General features: G+C 39.7%; 1 protein-coding gene across 7 annotated transcripts in view; it reads right to left on the minus strand.

Annotated features, from left to right (window-relative positions):
- ARVCF (ARVCF delta catenin family member) overlaps positions 1–21,693 on the minus strand; it is a 272,468-nt gene that overhangs the window by 69,087 nt on the left and 181,688 nt on the right. For all 7 annotated transcript variants that reach the window (XM_068412186.1, XM_068412188.1, XM_068412183.1 and 4 more), the window contains 2 exons: positions 14,456–15,063; positions 6,217–6,716 (listed from right to left, as the gene is read on the minus strand). In XM_068412186.1, coding sequence (XP_068268287.1) covers positions 6,217–6,716; positions 14,456–15,063 — 1,108 coding nt within the window. The remainder of the gene's footprint in view (positions 1–6,216; positions 6,717–14,455; positions 15,064–21,693) is intronic.

A 21,693-nucleotide genomic window follows, 5' to 3' on the forward strand; every position in this document is an offset into this window, starting at 1 on the left:
TTTCCATTTTTACCTCAATTATGAGCCAAAGTAGACAGAAATCAAACATCAAAACAATATAACAGAAGAACAGCCTTACACCTGTGGAAGTACCCAGTCTTAGATAAGTGATACAACTTCCCAGCAGACCTGCATCAGTGTCCTGACAGTTACGGCTCATTAGGTTAGGACTAAACCAGGACATTCACTTCAGAGATAATTTCTGCATAGGCCCAGCCTGGTCACAATTGGGAACTATCAGTAACAACACTTGGAGGGAGCCAGATGCACACCTTTCATCTCCAAGGAAAAGTGTGAAGACTAGCAAAGTTTCAGAGATTGAATGGAAAAGCTACATTCCCCAGAACACACAGGAAATGTTTCCTAAGTGGATAAAATATTAACCTGAGGCTCTGTGTGTTACTACAACTGAATTTGCGCATATTATAGTGCAAGCTGTAGATACTCACCTCTTGGTACACATCTCTAAAGCAAAACACAAAAGAACAGAAAAGGTGCAACTTTTTGTTCCGGTCTCTTTCAATCACTCCGAGTTTTAAAACCTACAATTTTCAAACTTCAAAAATGAATGGAAAAAGAGTTTGGATCTATTACTTTTCTCACACAGTCTAACACACCCACGGACTCTCTGGCCCCTGTCACTGGAAAGCACGTAGTAGTGACAGAGTCTGGAGCTGTGCAATGACCCAGCCTCCGCGTGAGCAAGGGCAGCTGTCTCGTGGGAACTCGCCTCCGCACTCAGGCTTTCACTGCTACAAGTCAGAAGTGTCAAATGCCAAACATCCTACTTTAATGTCAGAGTATTCTCCATATAGGGTCATGGCAGGTACCAGGTCAGGACGGGAATTTTATCTCCATTTGAGCAGTGACTGGCACTTACACGACAACCCCAAAGGCTGATGATTAGCAGAGCCTCAGAAGTCAAATGCTATGCTGTCTCCTATTCAAAGTGATCTTTACAAAATCCAGGCATCTGTTCAGACTTAGGAGACCATATTAATTAATAAAGAAACCCTGACACAGACCACAGAATGAACACCATAACGTTTCTTTCAGTCTTCTTCTAAAACCATACAAAAATACTGCTTTTTTGGCCTGTTGCCCTTGCCATTCATAGACAACACACTGTATGAGATTTTTATAACTTTTTAGGTTTCAAACAAGACTGTACAGGTGAAATATGAATTCATTTTCTCTTTGTACCCATTACAATAAATCAGCAAACAATGGGCAATAAGAAAAAAAACAAAACCAAGCAGAAAATGCTAATTGGTCCCATTCTGTTATAGAAGAAAGCCTTAATTCCTCATAACAAATTGGCTGAAAACCATACACCATAGAAGAAACAAACGCAAGTCAAAATTTATAGTAAGACTACAAAAACTGCAATGTAAGCCACCCAATCAATTTTAAATACATCATTAGACAATCTTTTTTTAGTTATTATACACCAATTCCTTAAGCGTATCAGACTCACTGATACAAAAAATAATAATTACAGTTAAATCCCTAAATGCATTGCTGGCTCAGTACTTCAAAATTCAAACGCGAAATCCGAACATCCAGCACTGAACGAAATGGATAAATCCCAGGAAATTATGCAGGATAATAATCTCTGGAGCAAACCTAGACTCAAACGGAAAACAGTGGAGGCAGAATACCCTTAGACTTAGAGATATGTGTCTAGATTTCAAAACCTTCAACCCCAATGTGTTAAATAAAATCGTCACCTCCAAACTCCCTCTTCTCCTATATTCTCGTTCACCAGTAGTTATTTCAAGAGACTAAAGGCAACTGGGATTCAACAGTATTCTAACAGGACTGCAACACTGAAAATAGCACTAACCTGCCAATCTCGCACACCCAAGTCAGCTTCACTGATGTTAGTAACTCCATCCAGACCAAGAGAACTACCTGCTTCTACAAAAGCATCATACTCATCCAGAATTTTTAATAAGTGGCTGACTGCAATTAATGGAATAAACCATTTAGGGCAAACACATTTTGACTGTCGATCTCATTGAGTGGCTACCAGACAACAGGGATTCAAGTTAAACACAATGCCTTTCCTCCATCCTCTTCGAAGCAAAAAACCCAACTGGTGACAAGCTGTCAACTTGTAGTGGTCAAGCTGAGAACTTCAACATTAACTATTGTGTTACAGAACACACCATGAAAAGGGACCTTCTTCTGACAAGCCTTCTAATAGAAAATGGAAGGAGTAAGCTCATCTGTAATCAGAAAGTTCCAGACAGCATGGTACTTCAAAGAGAAATTAGTGTCTGATCAGCTGACAGGATCTCAGCATGCATAAATGCCCAGAAGGTGTGAATTCTGAGCAAGCTGATCAATCTGCAAGTTTCTATTATAGTATTAGATCAAAATATTTCCTCTGCAGAGCATTTTGAAGGTCAATCATTTTTCAATTAAAACCAGTTTGGCAACATACAGCACCAGGAAAATCACGTTCTGCACCACTTAAAATCAGTGCAATGTCATTAAACAACAATATTACTTTCAATGTTCTCACAAAGAACAAAATTATTCATTGAAGCTACCAACTTCTGATTGCTTTTCAAAGAACTTAATAGAATTTTGGTCTTGCATATCTGATGGGAACATTTCCTCCACAAAAAAAACCCTTATCACTCAAGATAAAACTTTTTCAGCTTTCCCAATCAGAACAGATTTAATTTCTTATCAGCTAAATCCTCATTTCTCTCAATTTCTCAAGAAAAATGATCCACTAAAGTTTAGCAGTACAGTTCCAAGACCTGAAAAGGATGCAAGAAAGGATTTTGTGGAATATTTCTCATCACAACTCTACTCATGATTTACTTATGGACACACTAACAGTTAAATCAAGCTTTTCTCAGTGCAGTAGATGGGAGACATTTTGTAACTCCACACTTTAAAAGGAAAAAAAAAGTGAGATTTGTGATATTTTATGACTGTATCTTGAGTTTTCAAGGTATTTTTACACCCCTCACATCTTACCTTGAGGGACATCATGTTTTAGTGCCATCTGCAGATATATCAAGAACATCTGGTAAAACAGAGATGGCATTAACCCAGAGAAGGTTTTCAAATTCTGCTAAAACCAAATTCTGCTATCCGAAAGAAAAAACTACAGAATTGCTTAATCTGGCAGTAGCATTGTATCAGTATACTCATTGCATGTCAATACATTTGTCTAACTCGTGTTCTCCAAAACATATATTCTGGGAAGTAGTCAAGTGAACACGCTTCTGACACGTCAAGTCTCACTCGTTCAGCACTGAGCATCACACATCCGATTCCTCCCTCATGCTCCCCTGCCACTGCATCTACCTCTTCTGCATTTTTAACTTATTAGTGTGGCTTTTTCCCCCCTCCATTAACCCACCGAGCAGACCCAGCTGGCTGGCCTGATCATACTGTTCTGGACAGCTGCAGCTGCTGCATCAGATCACCAAGTTAATGAGAGGCCATGGAGCTGTACTAAAGCCAAGGACTGACTCTCAAATTAGATGAGAATTATGCTCTCTTTTGCCAGAAAGCACCCTCTCCAGTTGCATATAATGTGTCTTATTGTACACTCCCATGCCCCTGTCCTGCAGGCAAGGTCCCACCACCAGAGAAGTAAAACTTCAACACTGGAAGTGCTCAGAAATCTAAATTATTTAAATTTCTTTAAATTATTTAAATCTCTTTGGGAAGCAAGATTATTTTGTCATTTGTCTACATCTGGGATGACCAGCTGATGATAACTATTCAGCTTTCGAAAGCAGCCAGCATTGAGTTAAAGAAATATTAAACCACAGAAAAGTCAATGTGTCATACCAAATTTGAATTTGCAGCCTGTTAAAAGATATAAACAAGCAAACTCTGTATGCTGTTGCCTCTTCTTTTTTTTTTTTTTGTTTGCATTGCTGCAGAAGTCCCCAGAGATTTCACTCCAGACAGAATGAAAAACTTTCATGGCAAAGGCAGACTTTAGTTTATCACTAGGGAAAAGTACCCAGATAGGAAGTCAAGATTTCTACCATGAGAACATCTGAATTGTGATTGGAATTTTTGAGGCTGCAAAACACAGTCCTTTTGTAGCAGCGCTGGCTGAATGCTCCCTTTGCATTTCAAATTGACTCTTGTTTCTCTCTGCTGACTTTTGGAGCTCGTTTTTCCACTGGACAATTCCACATTATCAGCCGATGCTTTGAACACTGACTGCAAGTAACACCAGCATCAGTCACAGAGGCATTGCTGGAATACTCCTCTCTTCTATATTGATGCTTGGATGTCTCACACCGGATCTGGTGATATCATCTTAGAAGTGGAATGAAATTATTCCTGGTTAGGTGGAGATTAAATGCACATCATCTGTTGCTGGACATCTGTTCAGGTTAATGCCCTCAGTATTCCTCGTGTTTCTCAGTAAGGGGAAATAAAGAGCTTTAAATACCAAAAACCAAAGTGGAATAAAAATACTATATTCATTTAGCAGGAGCTACTGTCAAATAAAATGCATTTGAACTGTAAAACTAATTAATCAACTGGAAATCAAAGCAATTGCTATTTAGAGTGAAAAGGGAAAACATCCAGTTTGGTTTTGCCATCTCAAAAGTGACTGATTACCACTTAGCGTTATAATGATACTCCTTCAGAGTAAATTATAGACTGGCTTCTCCTTTCTTGAATTTAAAGAAATATATTTATTCCTTCTCAGTACTCCAAAAATAATTTTTCAGTAAACTAGAACAGTAGATAAACAGATATTCTTTATCTAAAAAAAATTAATAAATTTAAGTCAGCCATCACACTAAACGAGTGCAACAAACAGTACAGAAATACTGCCTACAGAGTTTCCATATTAAGAGACAAAGCACAGACTGCAACCAAAGCACAACCAATACATGCTGCTTAGAGGATCTCTAACAAAACCAACAGCTCTCTTTTACTAGCTCACTGGAAAAGGACTGGGAAAATATCCCTGATAATATACAGCGTAGTAACTTAGACCTAATTTGCTAAATATCCTATAATGGCCAGGCTTGGAACACCCAAGGCCACTCTTCATCTCAGAGAATTATGATTACCAGTAAAAACTTGGGAGAGCTGCTATAATTTTTTGGAGGCGATCATAGAATTACGATGTTTACTTCTAATGGCTTAATCCACATTTGCAACGGATTTGCCTGGAGAATCCGACACTGATAAGGTAGCTGAATAGTTTCAGCTCTGGACCCATTTTCGCACTCACAAAACTTTCTGAAAAATTATGTTCTGGCACTGAAATTCATTGCAACTGCCCTGGTCTCCATCCAAACATCCCCCGCTGCTTCTGAGAAGAGAAAGGGAAATCCACTTCACTCCTCATGAGTTATGGGAGACTGAAGAACAATATATTTCTCCTTAGTTTAAGCGCTTAAGGACATACTTTTCCACCCTTTCCCACTTAATGGCTGAACTTTGAAACTTGGCATATACTTTATTACTCTCTTTGGACCACGTCCAAGACTAAGTTCAAATAAAAAACAGGCTGAATAATGGAGTTGTAAGTGATTGAAAACTCCCTGAAAAGTGTGCACAAATTCAGTAACTTCAAAATTTAATTCTCCATTTTCTGATTATTGCAACAAGCAAACCCCGTGTCCAGAGCATCTCAACAGCACACTCCATGCTCCTTAAAATCTGAGTTTTCCAGCCCAGAAGTGCTGCAACTTTATACACAGCCTCAGAGGCCCCAGCACCAGGGGCTGGAAGTGCTCCTGAGGAGACCGACTGTTCTATCAATGTGAAGTAGTGGGAACATGGCAGCAGGATTGTTTTATAAGAGATTAACAATGCAAGTTTTAGATTAGTATATCTTACCTCATGATTGTAACACGCTGAGGGCAAGTGCACTACAAATTACCTGTCAATGAAGTTGCTATAACTCATTTAAGCTTCAGTAACTCAACCACACGCAGTCGCATGCTACATACAAGAAGCATCATCCATCTCCCAGCAGCCAGGGAAACCCAAGTGTGCTACATACACAGATGATCTCCATTTCCTCCTGATGGGCACGTTTGCCTTAGGCTTTCTCATACCACAAACATAGTATAGCTAAAGAAACAGCTGCAGCCAGTGATCTAAATATTCTTCTTCAATGCTCTAATCTCCAGAAATTCTTGTTCCTGAAGCTGAAAGTATTCCTCTAAAGAACAACTCATTGAAGAAACTACAGACACTGACCTGTAATTAGCTCTCTGACTTCCATGTCATTTGTTTTTCGTAATAGTCTGATCAATGCAGGGATCCCATCACAGTTCTTTATAGCCACCTTGTTTTCATTATCCTTCCCATAGGAGATGTTTCTGAGAGCCCCGCAGGCTTTGCGATGGACCTCTGGCTTTGGATGATCAAGCAGGCCCACCAAGATAGGTATCCCTTTAAGGTGCCTCACGTCCTTTTTGATTTTATCATTCTCATAGCACAAGTGCTGCAAGTAGGCTGCGGCGTTAGACTTGACCGGATCAATAGGGTGGCTGAGCATGGCAATGACTTCAGGGAGGTCAGGGTCCCTCCACCTGGGGTCTTTACGAATGCTGTCAACAGAGGGGGAGCGCTTCCCCAGACGGTCAATACTCGCCATGCTTCCTCTCTCTGGCTGTGCCAGCGGTGCTGCGTAGCCACCATGAAGGTAAGGGATCCTCTCTTCAACCATCTCTGTCTCGATGGGGTCATCGTAGCCCCTGTAAGAAGCAACAGTCCCAGGAGAAAGAAAGGGAGGGCAAAAAAAGCAGATTTAAACACTGTGTACCTCTGAGTCAGTATGGAGATTTCAGCTATGTGCAAACCTTTTAATATCACAAACATCATTAGAGGCAGCATATTTACACTTTCAAATAATTTATTTGTAGTAACTTGAAAATTAACCATAGCTGAGTGGTCAGCAGTGATGGGACTACAGCACAGTATTTGTTTGGCTAGCAATGAAATGATGACAGGAACTGCAAGTCATCAAACAGATTGCTTTCATTTTGGTCACTTAGCAAAACAATTACGATAGAGCTGGAATACATTTAGTAGGAAACACTGAGCTTAATTAATGCCGCCAGTTCCGCAATAACCCAAAACTCTAATTAAAGGCATTCAACGCCTGGGCAGAGACCACAGACACGTTTCAGCAAGTCTGAGAAGTTCCCCTACATTTCCATGTTGATACTCACACAAGTATACTGAATGCATCAATACACATAATGTCAAAGATGATGGAAAACCTAAGTCCTGAGCCCAAGCATGTAATAAAAGTCTATCTTGCACAGAATCATTTGGAATACAGGTAAGAGGCTGATGCTCAGGAGAGTTGGGTCCAACTTTAACACCAATTTGCTGGACGTCCAAAACAAGTCCAGTACTCTGAGCTTTCCTCCCCAGATCAGCAACTAACCTGGATGTTAGACACTCTTAAGATCATTTACAGCATCAGAACGAATGGGACCCATCTTGTTGTGCCGTAATTCACTGTGTGTAACTGAAGTAAGGTCAGTCACAACCAGCTGACATGCCTATTCAGATATTACTGTCCTAGCTCACACAAGAGGCAAAGTTACAATCAACACAGTTGAAAATATTCTATTATCTCACACATCTGTGAGATAACACTCAAGTCCTTTGAAGTACAAGAGGAAATCTGAAGCTTGCGCACAGTGACCCACTGGTCACAAATTCTTCAGTTTTGTATGTGAATAAGCCCGCCGGGCAATAAGGCGACCTGCACCTAACAGTTATGAACTCCCACAAACACCTTCAACTTTGCAATCTATCCTCTCTCAGGCTTTGCCTCAAAGGGCATAAATTGACTTCTTTTATATATATATATATTTTTAAACAGCAGCAGCTTTTTGCCTTACTGTTTTTTCCTGGACAGATTAGCTACTATCTCAGTATTGTAGTTATCTCAGTCAAGCAAGTAGTTTTAATTGCTACAAAATGATTCTTAAAAATTTTCATTTTAAGCACTGATTGATGTTACCGAACAATTTCTGATGTCATGCTGAAGGAAGTATAGACCATTAGAACTCAGAAAGAAAATGAAGCTTGCTGTTATCCTAAAGGGACTGCTAATTAAACTAGACTCTGGGGAGAAGAGCAACCGGAGGTGGAGACTGAACTTAGTCTTGTACAATTAACACTTTTAACGTTAAAAGCACCTCTACTGACTTTAAGTTGCTTTAATTGCTGTTCTAAACCATAAACTGAATGAAAGGATAAAAATGGGCCACTATCCAAAACTCAGAATGAATCTGAAGAAATTCTTTTATTGATGCAGCTCTTTGTGTATGTATTATTCAGTACTTGCTCTACACACTAATTTACAATGTCTGGACAGCCGTTGTATTTTCTGTTACAGAACAAAGCTGTTTCCATCATTTCAAGCAGAAAGTAACAACATTGAAAAGATTTACTTTTGTGCATATACACAAGGCAGAAGTAATAACAAAACTCCTTAACTACTCCTCAAACAAAATTGTGTTTTTACATATCCAAATTTGGGACAACCATCATTAAAACTACAACAAAAACTCATTTCTCAAACTCATCCTCATGTTAAATTCTTATTGACTGCATAAAAGAATAGTAGCAGAAGATTAATTTTAATAATCGCCCTCTGCGCAGCTGTTGCTTGCTTGACTTGGTACCTCGCAATTCAGCACGTCTCAGTCCTATGAGCTGCCCACAAGATAACTGTACACCACCTCAATTACACCCGCACCATTAAGTTTCTCTCTCCTTCTCATCCATGCAAAAACACAAAGGCAATTACTGTCTTGGGATGCAGTTTGTTTGCATTATTTCTATCAAGCCTTCCAAACAGAACCACGTGGATAGGCCCATCTTTCTCATTCTGTATCCTCTCCCCTGTGTCACGCAAAGCTCCTCAGTTTCATTACATCTGCCCAAAATAAAACTTCCAGAGTTAGGACTTTAAATTGCAACACTGTCATGACAAGGCAGAGCACCACGTAACTCCTGTACCACAAGTACTAACTTTTAAAAACTGTCAGTCACTGGTTATTAAATAGGAATGTGAATATCTGAAGTAAAGAAAGAAACAGATGCCAAAAAAAGAGAAAAGTATCCTGCCAATCTCAACCTGATTCTGCTGGACCATCTCCTTAGTAAAAAAAAAACATGATTGCAAGTCTAACACAACCATTTCAGTACACAAAGACAGCTACTTTGAAACAAGACAGTGTCTTCTCAAGAAAGAGAAAGGATGAACACCAGAAACACTGTTGCTGAAACAAGCCCACAAAGGTCAGATCCAACAAACCTCTGTAGGATGAAACAGTGTCAACAGTTACCAGCCACTGGTTAAAACACCAGTAACAAAAACCAATGGCTTTACCTGGCAGCAAAGATAACACCTGGACACGTGACCCTTCAAGACCCTGAATAATTATCTACAAACTCTGAGATACTGGTGTGATCTTAAGAGCTGTACAAGAAAGCTCAGCTAAGGCAAGTATCACACCAATTCTGATTCACAAGACTAAATGATCAAGTCTGGAGAAGGTGGAAAAAAAAAAAGAAAAAAAACCAAAACAACCCACACCATAATTAAAGGAAAAGAATCCTGAAGTATTTTACAAGGGAAGCTCTAAATTTCAGCTCTGCCATTCTTAACAGCATTGAAGGGAAGCAGCTTACCAAAACAGATCATCTGCAAAGGAGCAAAATAGTTGATCAGGCAGCACAATGCAGAACCACTCCAAGGCCTTTGTCTGCCTCAGCAGACAGAGATCCCCACTCAGTGCTGATGAGGATGATCTGGCCCAGGCCAAGGGTCATCTCCCCTCCTTTACCAGGGGGCTTGGGACCCAGAGAGGTGCAGAGTAGGCAAAGGGTGAAGAAGTCAAAAGTAAGTATCTATCAAGGAGTTAAACACACCCAGTTTCTGAAGACAAATGAGCACAATCAGCAACACATTTACACACAGAGAGAGTAAAGAAATCATCTTTCTGAGTCGGACTGGTTGGGGCCAAATGTGATTTTTCACTTTCACACCAGCAGAGCAGCTACGTGGGAAAGGCAAGCCACTAGTCACAAAAAGAGTAATGAGAGCTTCAGCAGATACAGTCATCCACGCTCAGGAGGCCAAGAGCTCTCTACTCTCGGGACTGAAGAGATCTGGTAGTACGCCAGAGTTGCTGACTACAAGCATCTTGTCTTCCATCTGTCTGCAGCAAGGCAGCTGAGTTTTTAGGATGCCGTGGGTCTCGCTAATCACCTGTCTCAGGGAATTGATCAAAAAACATTCTAGCATAGATAAAAACTGGGAGAGAGAGCTTGTGGATTTATCATCTTCTTGTGGCTTCAACATAGGCACATTTGAGTAAACAGGTGAAGGATTTACACATTTAATCCTCAACAATTTATACAAGTGTTACATTCACCACAGTTTGCAGCTGATGTCTGCTTAGGATAAAAGACCAGAAAGGCTTGGGATTTCATTAAGAGACTTTGTGCCAAACATTAAAATATAAAGACTTTGCAGAATGAGGTCCTACTTTTGCCAGTCTCTGTTCCCTGACAGGAGAACACACAAGAGGGTTCAAAACTGGATTGAATCCTCTGCTGAGACAAGTCTGAGTTATGGGCCATACAGTTAAAACATAGGAATCACCTTGACTGGAACCACCTAAAAGCTGCTAATGGATGAGCTCACTCAGGTTGCAGCCTGCCACATAAAACTCAGCCATACCTTGGTCTTCTGCTACCTGTATTCAGATCAACAAACTCCCACCAAAAAGGGAGCCTCAGAAAAATCTTCTCCAAACTGACCGCATTTTTTGCTTTACTCCGTTCATGCCCAGGCGCGTCCATACACTCCTGCCCACAACTAGACGACATCCCAGTGTTGCCTACAGCCTGGTATTACACTTACGGTTGGTCACTAAACCAAAGAGGCTGACCTACAGTGACAGGCATCTCCTCAGCTTTAAACGTGCCTTTAAAGTGCTGCTGTAAGACCACATTTGAAATGGGTGAAGTTAGGCCAGAAGTGCCAAGTGACAGTTTATCTACAAGTATAAGCCTTTATATTCTAGACTGAAAAAAGACTCCAGCAGTAGAACATGAATAACATGTATGTGATACCAATATTCTCGCACTGCCTATACATAACAGAACCAAGCGAGATCTAGTGTTACAGTTACTCAATCTGAAATCTGGTTCGTTTCCTGGTAATAATAATTTGGACCATGAAGCAACCACCAAACATAGCCTTAGTCTCTTAGATCAGGCTTCTGCCATAGAAAATTTAACAGCAGAATACTTTTGTTGTTGATTTAGTCAACAGCAAAAATTCATGTCCTGCCTACTCTGGAATCGTAACACTGGCAATAGCTGCTCCAGGGTTTTTAGGGATAAAGAAGTACCATGAATGCTAGCACCAGTGCAAACTGCAGTGATCCACTCTGGGTAGAAATTACCACAAGGGCAAGAGACAAGAAGTTAAACAGAAGATAATTAAAAAAAATAAGATGAATTATGACTTGCCTTTTTTTCCTGCTCATTTGTGTTAAATTCAATCTAATGATAAAAAAAAATAAAAATCAAATAATAGTACGGATGTTTTCTGTGAATGAAAAATTGGCATAAAGCCAATTAAAGATGTGTAAATACCTTCACAAGTAAAATTTGAGTAGTATTACATCAGTATTATACACTCAAATACCTTTCTCTCACCCCAATTTATTATGCAGTCTGACTTAAACCAAACCAGAGCACATGCTGAGGAAAAGAATATTAAGTGCCAGGTATTCTTCTTGCAGAAAACGATATACCTTACAGCAGAGACTTGATATAAAAGTAAACAAGAAACACTCAGACACAGGCACTGAAGAGCCAACAGAAGGAATATTTGCCTTTGTGCACTTATGTGAGAAGGCACATTTTTCCCCAATTTGAAATGAAATAAAAGTAGCTTAAAACGAGGCTGGTGATGACAGAAGCAGAGCACAATAGATATTGATCTCTGTGATCAACTGGAGCAGGAAAGGGATGGAAAGAACAATCTGTACTTGTAATGCCCTTGACTAGGATCCCCTCCAGACACAGCTGGGCTTCCTCCTTATCACGCAGGGTCTCACCCTGTGGTAACAGATTCAGATGAGAAACCTCCATTCAGTCCTCTCTGACAGAACAGCATCAAATCTAGTAACTGCCAGTAAGGATTCCTGATTCTACCTTTAAACTAGTAACAAACGAGGGCAGCACTTACTGGGAAGCAAATGAGAGAATAATTGAAGTTTCCACAGCGAGTTAGCCAACAGAAGAATTCTATTCACAACACAATGAAGATGCCCAATCTGACATTCGATGTGATGTAGAAAAGCTTCTAACAGTGTTATTACACCTACTCTACACATACAAACTTTTTGGATTCAAAAGTGCCATCAGTTTATCACATTCATTTAATCATTGTCACAAGGAATAACTTATTTTTAAAAACCTAGAGAGGAATAATCAAGTAGTAATTACCCTCATCTATTTGTAGTCTTCAGTTTCTTGCAGATCAGTAGCATATCTGAAATGCAGGGTTATTGAACTGTTCAAGTATTTCTTTGAAATGTCAAAAAGTAACTACTTATGAAAAGGCCCTCATAAAACCTTCTTATGTTCTCACTAGCTAAAGTTTGCTGCCACAGTCAGGCTAATTACTTGTCAAAGCCTCTTGATCATATTAAATATGGAAAAAACTCACAACAAAAGAAATGTAAAACAAAAACTGTGAATTGGTCCTATCCAAACTGCAAGGAACAATAAATCAAAGGGATGTTTAAAAAACAAACAAACAAAAAAACTTTAAAAATGCAAATGGACAGGTTCTAAGAATACATTTAATTATTCATCATGCATACAGTTTGAAAAATGTTAATACAAAAGCACTGCTGCCTGATTGTTTTTAATGAAAACTGCAAACTTGCTAGGATGCAGGGGAGCACCAATTAAAGTCTGATAGATTGATCAGTATATTGGCACCCACTGGCTGCAGGTATTCTCTTTAGCCCCACAAAATGCTGATGTGGTTCCACTGGTTGGTAAGGTTCCAAGACCAAAGATGTCACAAAGGACTTAAAGGGGGTTCTGGGAGATAGGCCTTGATACCTTTTTTTCTCTCTCTTTTTTTTTTTTTGTAAATAGAGATGACAATTTGCAGGTGCTTGATTCCATTTAACTTTAAAATGAACTTCCAGAAATGTGAAGGAAGATAGGGATATGAAAGTACAAATGAAACCACGAGTGATGTAACTTCTCCAAGTAAGAGCACTCCAAGACAAGCGAGTAAAAAAGGCCTACCCACATCCCACCAACAGCTACTGCTGATGAAGTGAAGCCTTCGTACCAAAGTATTAAGCCTAAAGACCACCACACACACAGAGGCAGGTGGTTTCCAGACTCTTTACAGCTCTGGAAACTACTCGAAATTAAAAGGAAAATAATGAGAACTAGATCTCTATCAAAACATGAATCATGAGGATATGACTTCATGCAGGTACACACAAAAGTTTGTACACTGCTTGGAAAACAAAGTATACAAGTTTTTCAGGTTCATACTCAGATGATGACTTTCTCCTGAGCAATAAGACTCTCTTCTGAAGCTTGTTTTCTCTTTTCCTCCAAATGCAAGAGCTGATAGCTGCAAGCCCAGCATAATCATCTAATATCAGAAAATATGGCATAAAATAGAACATCCCTTGGAAAGGAGACTGAACCAGAAGTAATTTGTGACTGGTCACTTCAGTTACATTAAGTGGAACACAGATGTTCTTATCTCCCCTTTATATAGGCACAGGACAAAATAATGACCTCGCCTTACACAACACTGAAATACTTCAATGAGGTTCAGCACAACCTGGTCATGCAGCTGAGGGTGTGTGGCTAGCACAGGATCTGGAGCTGAGGCTCTCAAATGCCTCACAAGACAGCTTTTATAGAACAAGGCATCCCTTCACCACCAGGTATCAGCTCGTCTGCAATCCCAACCAGCTGTTCAAAAGTTTTGTTTGGCAGATGTGCACATAACCAGACCTGTCAGAAGTCTCACAGATTACAAATCCCTCTTTTCACCTTGCTAGTGTGGGATGGCTCTGGGACAACACAATGCAGCCACAACTCCTTTTTAAGGAAGAGGAAAAAAGGTAACTTAGCCCACTTCTACAAGATCAACTTTTTCTTTCTAAATTCAACCTAAACTAAGCATCCCAGAAACACAGTGACAGGGTTCTTGAGCACTACCCTCACTCCCTTCTGTATTTCATATGCATTTTGCAGTCATTTACAAGCTTATGAAATGATGGGTTCTACTTCTTTTTGTGTCAAGTAATTCCAGAACTTACCAGCCCATCAAGAGTTCAAATGTACATGTTCAACTAAGCAAAACAGATGCAGATTAGCATTGTAGAAAACAAATGGGTTTTACCTTCCTTTGTGAGGTCTTCCTCTCTCTGGCACACCTGCAGATGTCCTCCGGTTCACAGTGGAATAATCAGGATCCAGTTCATATCCTTCATCATCTACTCCAAGGCTGCGGTTATCATCTTCCAGTCCATAGGGCTCTGGCTGGAAGCGTTCGGGCTGGGAGCGGTTCAAGTCAACATTGCTACCCACTGGCACCTGAGGCTGGGCAACAGGACCATAGTTATCCCTTCTGCTTGGCAAAGTGAAGCTACCATCATCTGGCCTGTAACTGTTTCCTGGCATGTAGGCATAGCGAGGACGGTAGTTGACACCACGAGACAAGCTGCCATAGTTATCAGATAGATCTCCATAACCATCATGACTGATATAAGGGCGATACTGGCCTTCGTGGCTTTCAGGGTAAGAATCGTTGTAGCTGTTGTAAGATCTGGTTAACGTGGAAGATGCTTGTGGTGTGATGTACCGCTCCCCATTCTTCATGTACCTTCTGTCTATTGAATCTGTGTAGCTGCCCATGGGCGATGAGCCATCCATCGATGGCAAGCCATCAGGCCCAAGTGGCACCTGACGCACTGTTCTGGTGGTGACTGTTTTGACCATTTTGGTAACCTGTGAAGAAGTAGTGAATAAATATATTAATTTTCTCCTTGCTGCACAATGTGATGAGACATACGGGGAGCTAGAAGAGTAAAACGGAGAGGAAGCATCATAAAGCATACTAGTGACATGCCTGTTGAATGGAAGCACTGGTGTACTCATGAGTTCACCTATTAGGTTCAGGATTTAATAGTGGGAAAACATTTCTGTAAGAAGCTGAAAAGACAGGTCACAGAACCAGAGTTAAGTGCACTCTGGGGCTTTTACTACCAAATCAAAACCACTGCAGCCATGTGACAGTGCATGAAAGCAGCACAAACTCATTACACCAGTTCAAATTTGCCCAAAATATTTTCAGGAGGCATCTTTCCTAGAGCAGACTTTACGATGTCGAGGAGCCACAGCCTGTCTTCCCACAATGAGCATAAATACCACATCACATTCTCTAGTTTGACAGAAATACAATTATGTGCTCCTGCCTGATCTGTACCACTTGGTAACCTGATGGAGCTCAAATCTGGCAGCAGTATTTAGGAAAACATGATCTCAAACAGAAAAGTTTTGGGCTTCTAGCTTTTGCACAGCACAACCACTTTCTCTTTTAAGATATGCTTACATCCGACCATCACCATACAAGCCAAACAGGTAGATGGTGTCATTCCATTATTTTGGTGACATTATTTGGTAATAATGAACACTAATGCCACACAGCTTTTGCAACTGCAATCACCCTAAACATACTGGGCTAGACAAGCTTCTTTAAAACATCAAAGAAAAATCTGTACACAAATACATCTTTATCTTTTCATCCTATAAATCACATCTCATTTCAACACAGCTAGAATTAGACTACGTCACATAACTGACAAAAACTGGAAATGGTAAGTGTCCAGAAGGCACTTGTGTTCCAGCTTTCTTGCTAAAGGGCAAGAACAAAAGAGTCCTCAAGAGTTTCCAAGAACTTTCTGCCTTCATGGGAAAGGTCTGGTAATCTGCGTAAGACAGTGCCAGACAAAAGCCACTACTATTTATAAACTAGCAAAGGACCTTCTGTGTTGGTTGGTATCTGGGGTCCATCAACTTCTGTACTGTCTCCCAGAGCAACAAGCAAAAGCTGTTTTGGGGAGAATACAAAGTCCAGCAGAAGCCAATTTATCCTTACCCTAACCCTAATAAAGTTACTTTAACCTATAAAAAGTTACCCTAACTCTAAAACAATGCACCCACAAAGATGAGAGGAAAAATCAATCCACCAGAGAATATTACACACAGGGAGGGGAGGAACACAAAACAAAATTGTTAAGAGACATTTTGTGTTTCTAAAGTATTAGAGTTAAATAAGCATCAGTAAATGACACTTTTCTTCATGTAAGCCGCAGAATGAAATGTGTACATCAAGAGAAACAGTAACTATAACATGTATTCCTGGATTGCTCAGTGGCTCTGAAGTCCAAATAGATATTTTGACCTATAGCCTCTGATTTAAACATTTAGATTGGCACCAGACTAGCCAAGCTGCTGCTAAAACAAAATAATTAAGAGTACATCTCTTGAAGCGGCTCCAGACATGTCCTCTAGCCAGATGTTTTCACACAGAAACCCCAAACAGAAAAAAAATCACCCAAACAGCATTTCTTTTCCTAGAGACATCTGTGAGCAAATGATACTTCAGCCTAATGAAGTAATGAAATCCTGCAAGACTGAAAGCAGCACAAATGGCTCTCCACCAACAGCACAATTAAACAGCATCACGATGCTGAATAAAGCATAGCCAGGTACCAACATGACCTTAGTATCTAGTTTGGCCCAGAGCTGAAAGAATTTTCCTCTTCAACCCAAAGGAATTTCCTTAGCAAGTAAACACCAGGGAAGATGCTAGCTTCCATGCCTCCAAATCTTCTTACTTCCCCCTTTTTTTTTTTAAAAAAGCACACATTTTAATAACTAAAAGAAACTAGAAACTAAACATTTATTTCATGACATAGAATCCAACAGCAGTTTTAGTTTATTACCTGCACACAACACTTCTACTTTCCACTCAGTTATCAGCATCACTACTGTCATGGTGTTTACAAAACTAGACAGCATTCAGAGAAAAAAAAAAAAAAAAGAAAGAGCTGGCATAGCTTACAGTAGCTCTTTGTAAAGTGGATATACACAAGGCAGCACAGCTCAGTATTCTCCTACTGAAGCCTGAAACAAAAGTTTTATTCGAAGTAATATGTTCAGAAGTGATCTTCTAAGAGCAGAAAAAGCACCAGGTCTGAAATTTCTCAGGCCTGAAATCTGGGAGTTTTGCAAAGCAACGACAGAACTGGATGCAAAGTGTCGGGCCTTTGCGTTCTTGAATTTGGGAACCAGTAACAGGAATAACAGGAAGGAAGGCAGCGTTTCAACAATCTGATGAATCAGAAATTGATACTTTTGCCCAGGAAGGAACAAAGAGGCAGCTTTCTAGATGCCAGGAAGAGCACTCACATAACCTCACAGAGCCCTTCCTCTCAGCACTATTCAACAGGAGCCAGATATTTTAAACCTAATCCCGAGTTTCTCTTTTCAAGATATACATTGACATGCATGCACAGTTTGTTATGTGTAATTTTTCATAAAATTGTCAAGATTGGACAATGTAAGATACGTAATAAACACGTCTGGCTGCAGCAATAGCACAAAAGAAGGAACAAGCTTTGACCTGCAGGATCCTTGGCCAAAGGCTTTGCAGCAGAGGCCTCGCTGCTGTATGTCCTCACCCAGCATTCCTACCGCCTATTCTGGACTCTTGCTCATTTCTGACTGCTTAATTTGTTTTGGAGAATCACTGTTATTGTCAAACAGGATGAGGAGGTAACACAAGGCAGAAATGTTATTGCAAGGACAATTGCCTACAAATATTCAGTACATGCACACAAAAAAGACAAAGGAGAATTTCAGAACACTTTGAAAAATCAATTCCTAGACAATCTGTGACTCACCACTTACATTTTAATGCTTTTTTCACCATCCTTTGGTACTCTGTTTACAAAGATTTTTTTTTTGTATGACCAACACAGAATGCAGGAGATTCATGTGCAATTTTTTCCCATTTGCCTTATTTCCCCGTCTTCAACACGAGCATAGACAAGTTTTCAATGGCCATGGCTAGTCAAAAAGACACACTCAGCATCAGCCAGCACATGTAAGAACAAGTTTACAATGTTAGCACAGCTTCACCTCTATCATTTTCTGAATCCTGCCCTGATTAATGAGTGGAAAGAATGAGGACAATCAAACCCCCCTTGTCAGATGCATAAAAAGGAACATTTCACTCAAGCATTAAAGTACACATATCTTTTAGCATAAAAGCACTGAATAATGCTAAAGGTGTTATGGTGGGGAAATCAAACTGAGTCTTTTTATATTTTGAGAGAGAGTATTTGCACTCTTGCCTCATTTGTCTGGAGTAGGCATTGAGATAGAAGATTTATCATGTGATAAACAGACTTTGTCGCCTACAGGACAATAAAGGGAAGCTTTTTGGAAGCAATTAGCCAGCACACAGAGGAAGGTCCATTTATTAGGTTTCCAAGAAAAAAAAAAACAAACCAAACCCTAAACCAACCAACCAACCATCTTTATTTCAAGAAATCCAGCTCCAGGGAATGATTCTTTATATTTCTTAAAAGAACACAGGCAGTCTTGAACAGCTGACAGCACAGTAATCTTCACTCCCAACATTTTTGTGGTTCCCTTAATACTGATGCATTACCCAGAGAGAACGAAGTTATTCCAAATGGGAGTCCCAGCAGATTGTCTTATCTGAGAGACACCTGATCCTTCAGATGCACCCAATCTTGAGAAAGATTTATTAGCATGAACTCCTCACTACAAATATGCTCTAATGAAAAATTTAGAGATACAAGTTACTTTGAGAAAGTGCAATTTGACTGCCTCTATTTCCATCTCTAAAGAAAACCTGTTTAAAGAGTTTTTTTATCCCCATTACAAATCAGAGGTGCTCAATTGTTTCAGTGCTACATTCTCATCAAGTACCAGATGAAAGCTTCAGATTACTTCCCTATGAAAAGGCTGAGTATGCTTAAAATATATTTGCAATTCTTTATTTCTTGTAAACTATATTAAGGTTTTAACCACAGTAAAAAAAAGAAAAAGTTCCAATATACCGACTTATTCAAGCTCTCTGGAACCAAAATCCTATGAGACTGCAAGTGGGTGCTTCCATTGCTGCTCCCCCTGCCCCAGAACATAACTACATGTCAGGTTTATTGACCTTACCATTGTTCTCCCCTGCAAACAGCAATTATTTTGTTAAATGATTCCCCTACAGGCCCCATGATAATGTTTTCACTAATTCTGTTTCTGGAAATACATTTGCCAATAGAATATAAAAGAAATAGTCACAAATTTGAAGCGGCTTCTGTATTTTTCTGTCCCTCATCCTTCTATTTGTCTTGAAGGACTGGAAAACTAACAAGAAAATATCCAATGATTGGACTTACTGGATGCATGTGCAGATGGTACAAGTGGATCCCTCAAAGTGCACAGTGCTCAGATACAAGAGGAGGAAAGACAGTACTGAGATTCCAGTTCAAGGGGGCTATCCTGGTCAGATGCAGTCATCTTAACTACTACCTCTTATTTTGCCTTCCATTTTGCTACTGAGGTTGGTTTTGTTTTGCTTTTTTTTTTTTTTTTTTATAAATTTAAGTATATTATAAAAGCTGACAGGGCTAAAAATTTTGTTGAAATTGTGTTATAAAACAAAAATCAGATGAGAAGAAATGTGCAGGATAAAAGCATTCTGACATTTCTGAGAGCTTATTTTTCAACTATGGACTGTTAAAATTAATCAGCCCAAGCAGGCTGAAGCTATTATCTTTCTATTAAATGCTGTGTAAGAACTCGCCCGTAGGTTTTCAAAACAACAGCTCAAATTTCTCCCCTTCAGTTTTAAGTTCAACATTTCACATTTTCAAAGGGCCCTCAACTTCGGCTGAAACCCATTCCTGCTCTGTTACCTAATCCCTTGAATTTTCTGCAAAGTTTCAAAGAACTGCAGCTTCGGGTACCTGGCACCACCACAACTGAAGAGTTTTGGTCACAAGCACTTTCCCATCGCTGGTGCTAGGAAGTGGGAGCAGCAGTTAATCACTGCTGGGAAAGATCTGGCCTTGCTGAGTATCAGAAAGCACAAGGCAAATGGGTGGACTGGAAAATGAAACAACTCTGTACACAGATTGATTTCACAGTTTGTTATCATAAAATATCATTTTCAATGAATAAAAGCGACCTAAATCTCTCCAATCTTTCAGCATTTCAAAGATAAAAATAAAAGGTGCCTGAAGAAAGAAAAAAGCAAACACTAACACAAGCACACACAAATCGTATTTGCTTTACTGGGTTCTCTTGAGCCACTTACAAACAGGCTCCCTTTGACACGTGGCAGTGTTCCAGCCGACAGGCAAGAAGTGTCCTCTCCCCAAGGTGACTTTCACTGTTACAGCATGATAGGTATTTGGCTTCCAGAGAGATTATAAAGTTGAAATGAAGTATTATCTACTACATCTTTTGTGCAGTGAATGTTATGCAGAGACTTAGTATAGCACTAAGAGAATAACAGTTTGAGGAAAATTACTCAGAGATATCTCATTTGAAAAGGCAGATGTTCTCTACTTAAAATATGTCAAATATTAAATTTTGTAATGCCTTCTTCCTGCTTCACTGCTACAGGCATCTTCAAAGATGTCGGGAAAAGCACAAAAAAACTGTCAATGCTACTAGCTTAAGGTTGTTTACTTAATACACTACTGAAGAGAATAACCTCTATAAATTATGGTTTTGAAACAACAGGGGGGAAAATAAATAAAGGAACAGCAGCATACAGGAGCACTCACGTTACAGCTTTTGCTATCCTCCAGTTCAAGAGGAGGAATTTCAGAAGCATCACGCTCCAGCAAGCTAAAGATTCATACAATTCAGCAAAAATAAATGACAATTTTCTCTTGAAGAATCAAAAAATGCATACTAAATGGCATTAGGTTGACTAGTCCCCACTTAAGCTATCCAGAAAAAAAAAGTGTACATTTGGAAAACATCTATGGTCTCTTTGGCTTTTAAAAAAAGCACGACCTGTGTTACTTACTCTGTCAGAGGAAGCATCTTGTGCTGCCACTTTCTTTGCAAGACAGATATGCTGGAGATTGTGACTGGCACTGTCCAGTAGAGCCCTCTAGTTACAGAGGTAATAAAAATAGGTTCTAAACCCTTCCTCAAAGAAGCCTAGAGCAAGAATAGCAATGTAGAGCATAAAAACCTTTATTTGTATGTTGTGCTAACTGCCTTAACTGATCACCCAAAGAAAAAAAGCTGAGCATAAACCTAACCCCCCTAATATTTAATGAACACAGCATGACTATCTCAACTTTAAACATTACCCTTATTTAGTAACAGATTAGATATTACTGAAAATAGATGTGAAGATTCCCACCACAAGAAATGTTGCTCCTTTACACAGATAAGAAGCACATGCACACTAAAGCAAGGCCAGATTAATGGGGGTTTTGGTTTGGGTTTTTTTTTAGCATTCATTTCCCCCCACCCCTTTTTTTTAAATCTGTAAGGGAACAGGCAGAGATACAGAAGAGC

Source organism: Nyctibius grandis, chromosome 14 (genome assembly GCF_013368605.1).
Source record: "Nyctibius grandis isolate bNycGra1 chromosome 14, bNycGra1.pri, whole genome shotgun sequence".
NCBI lineage: Eukaryota > Metazoa > Chordata > Aves > Nyctibiiformes > Nyctibiidae > Nyctibius > Nyctibius grandis.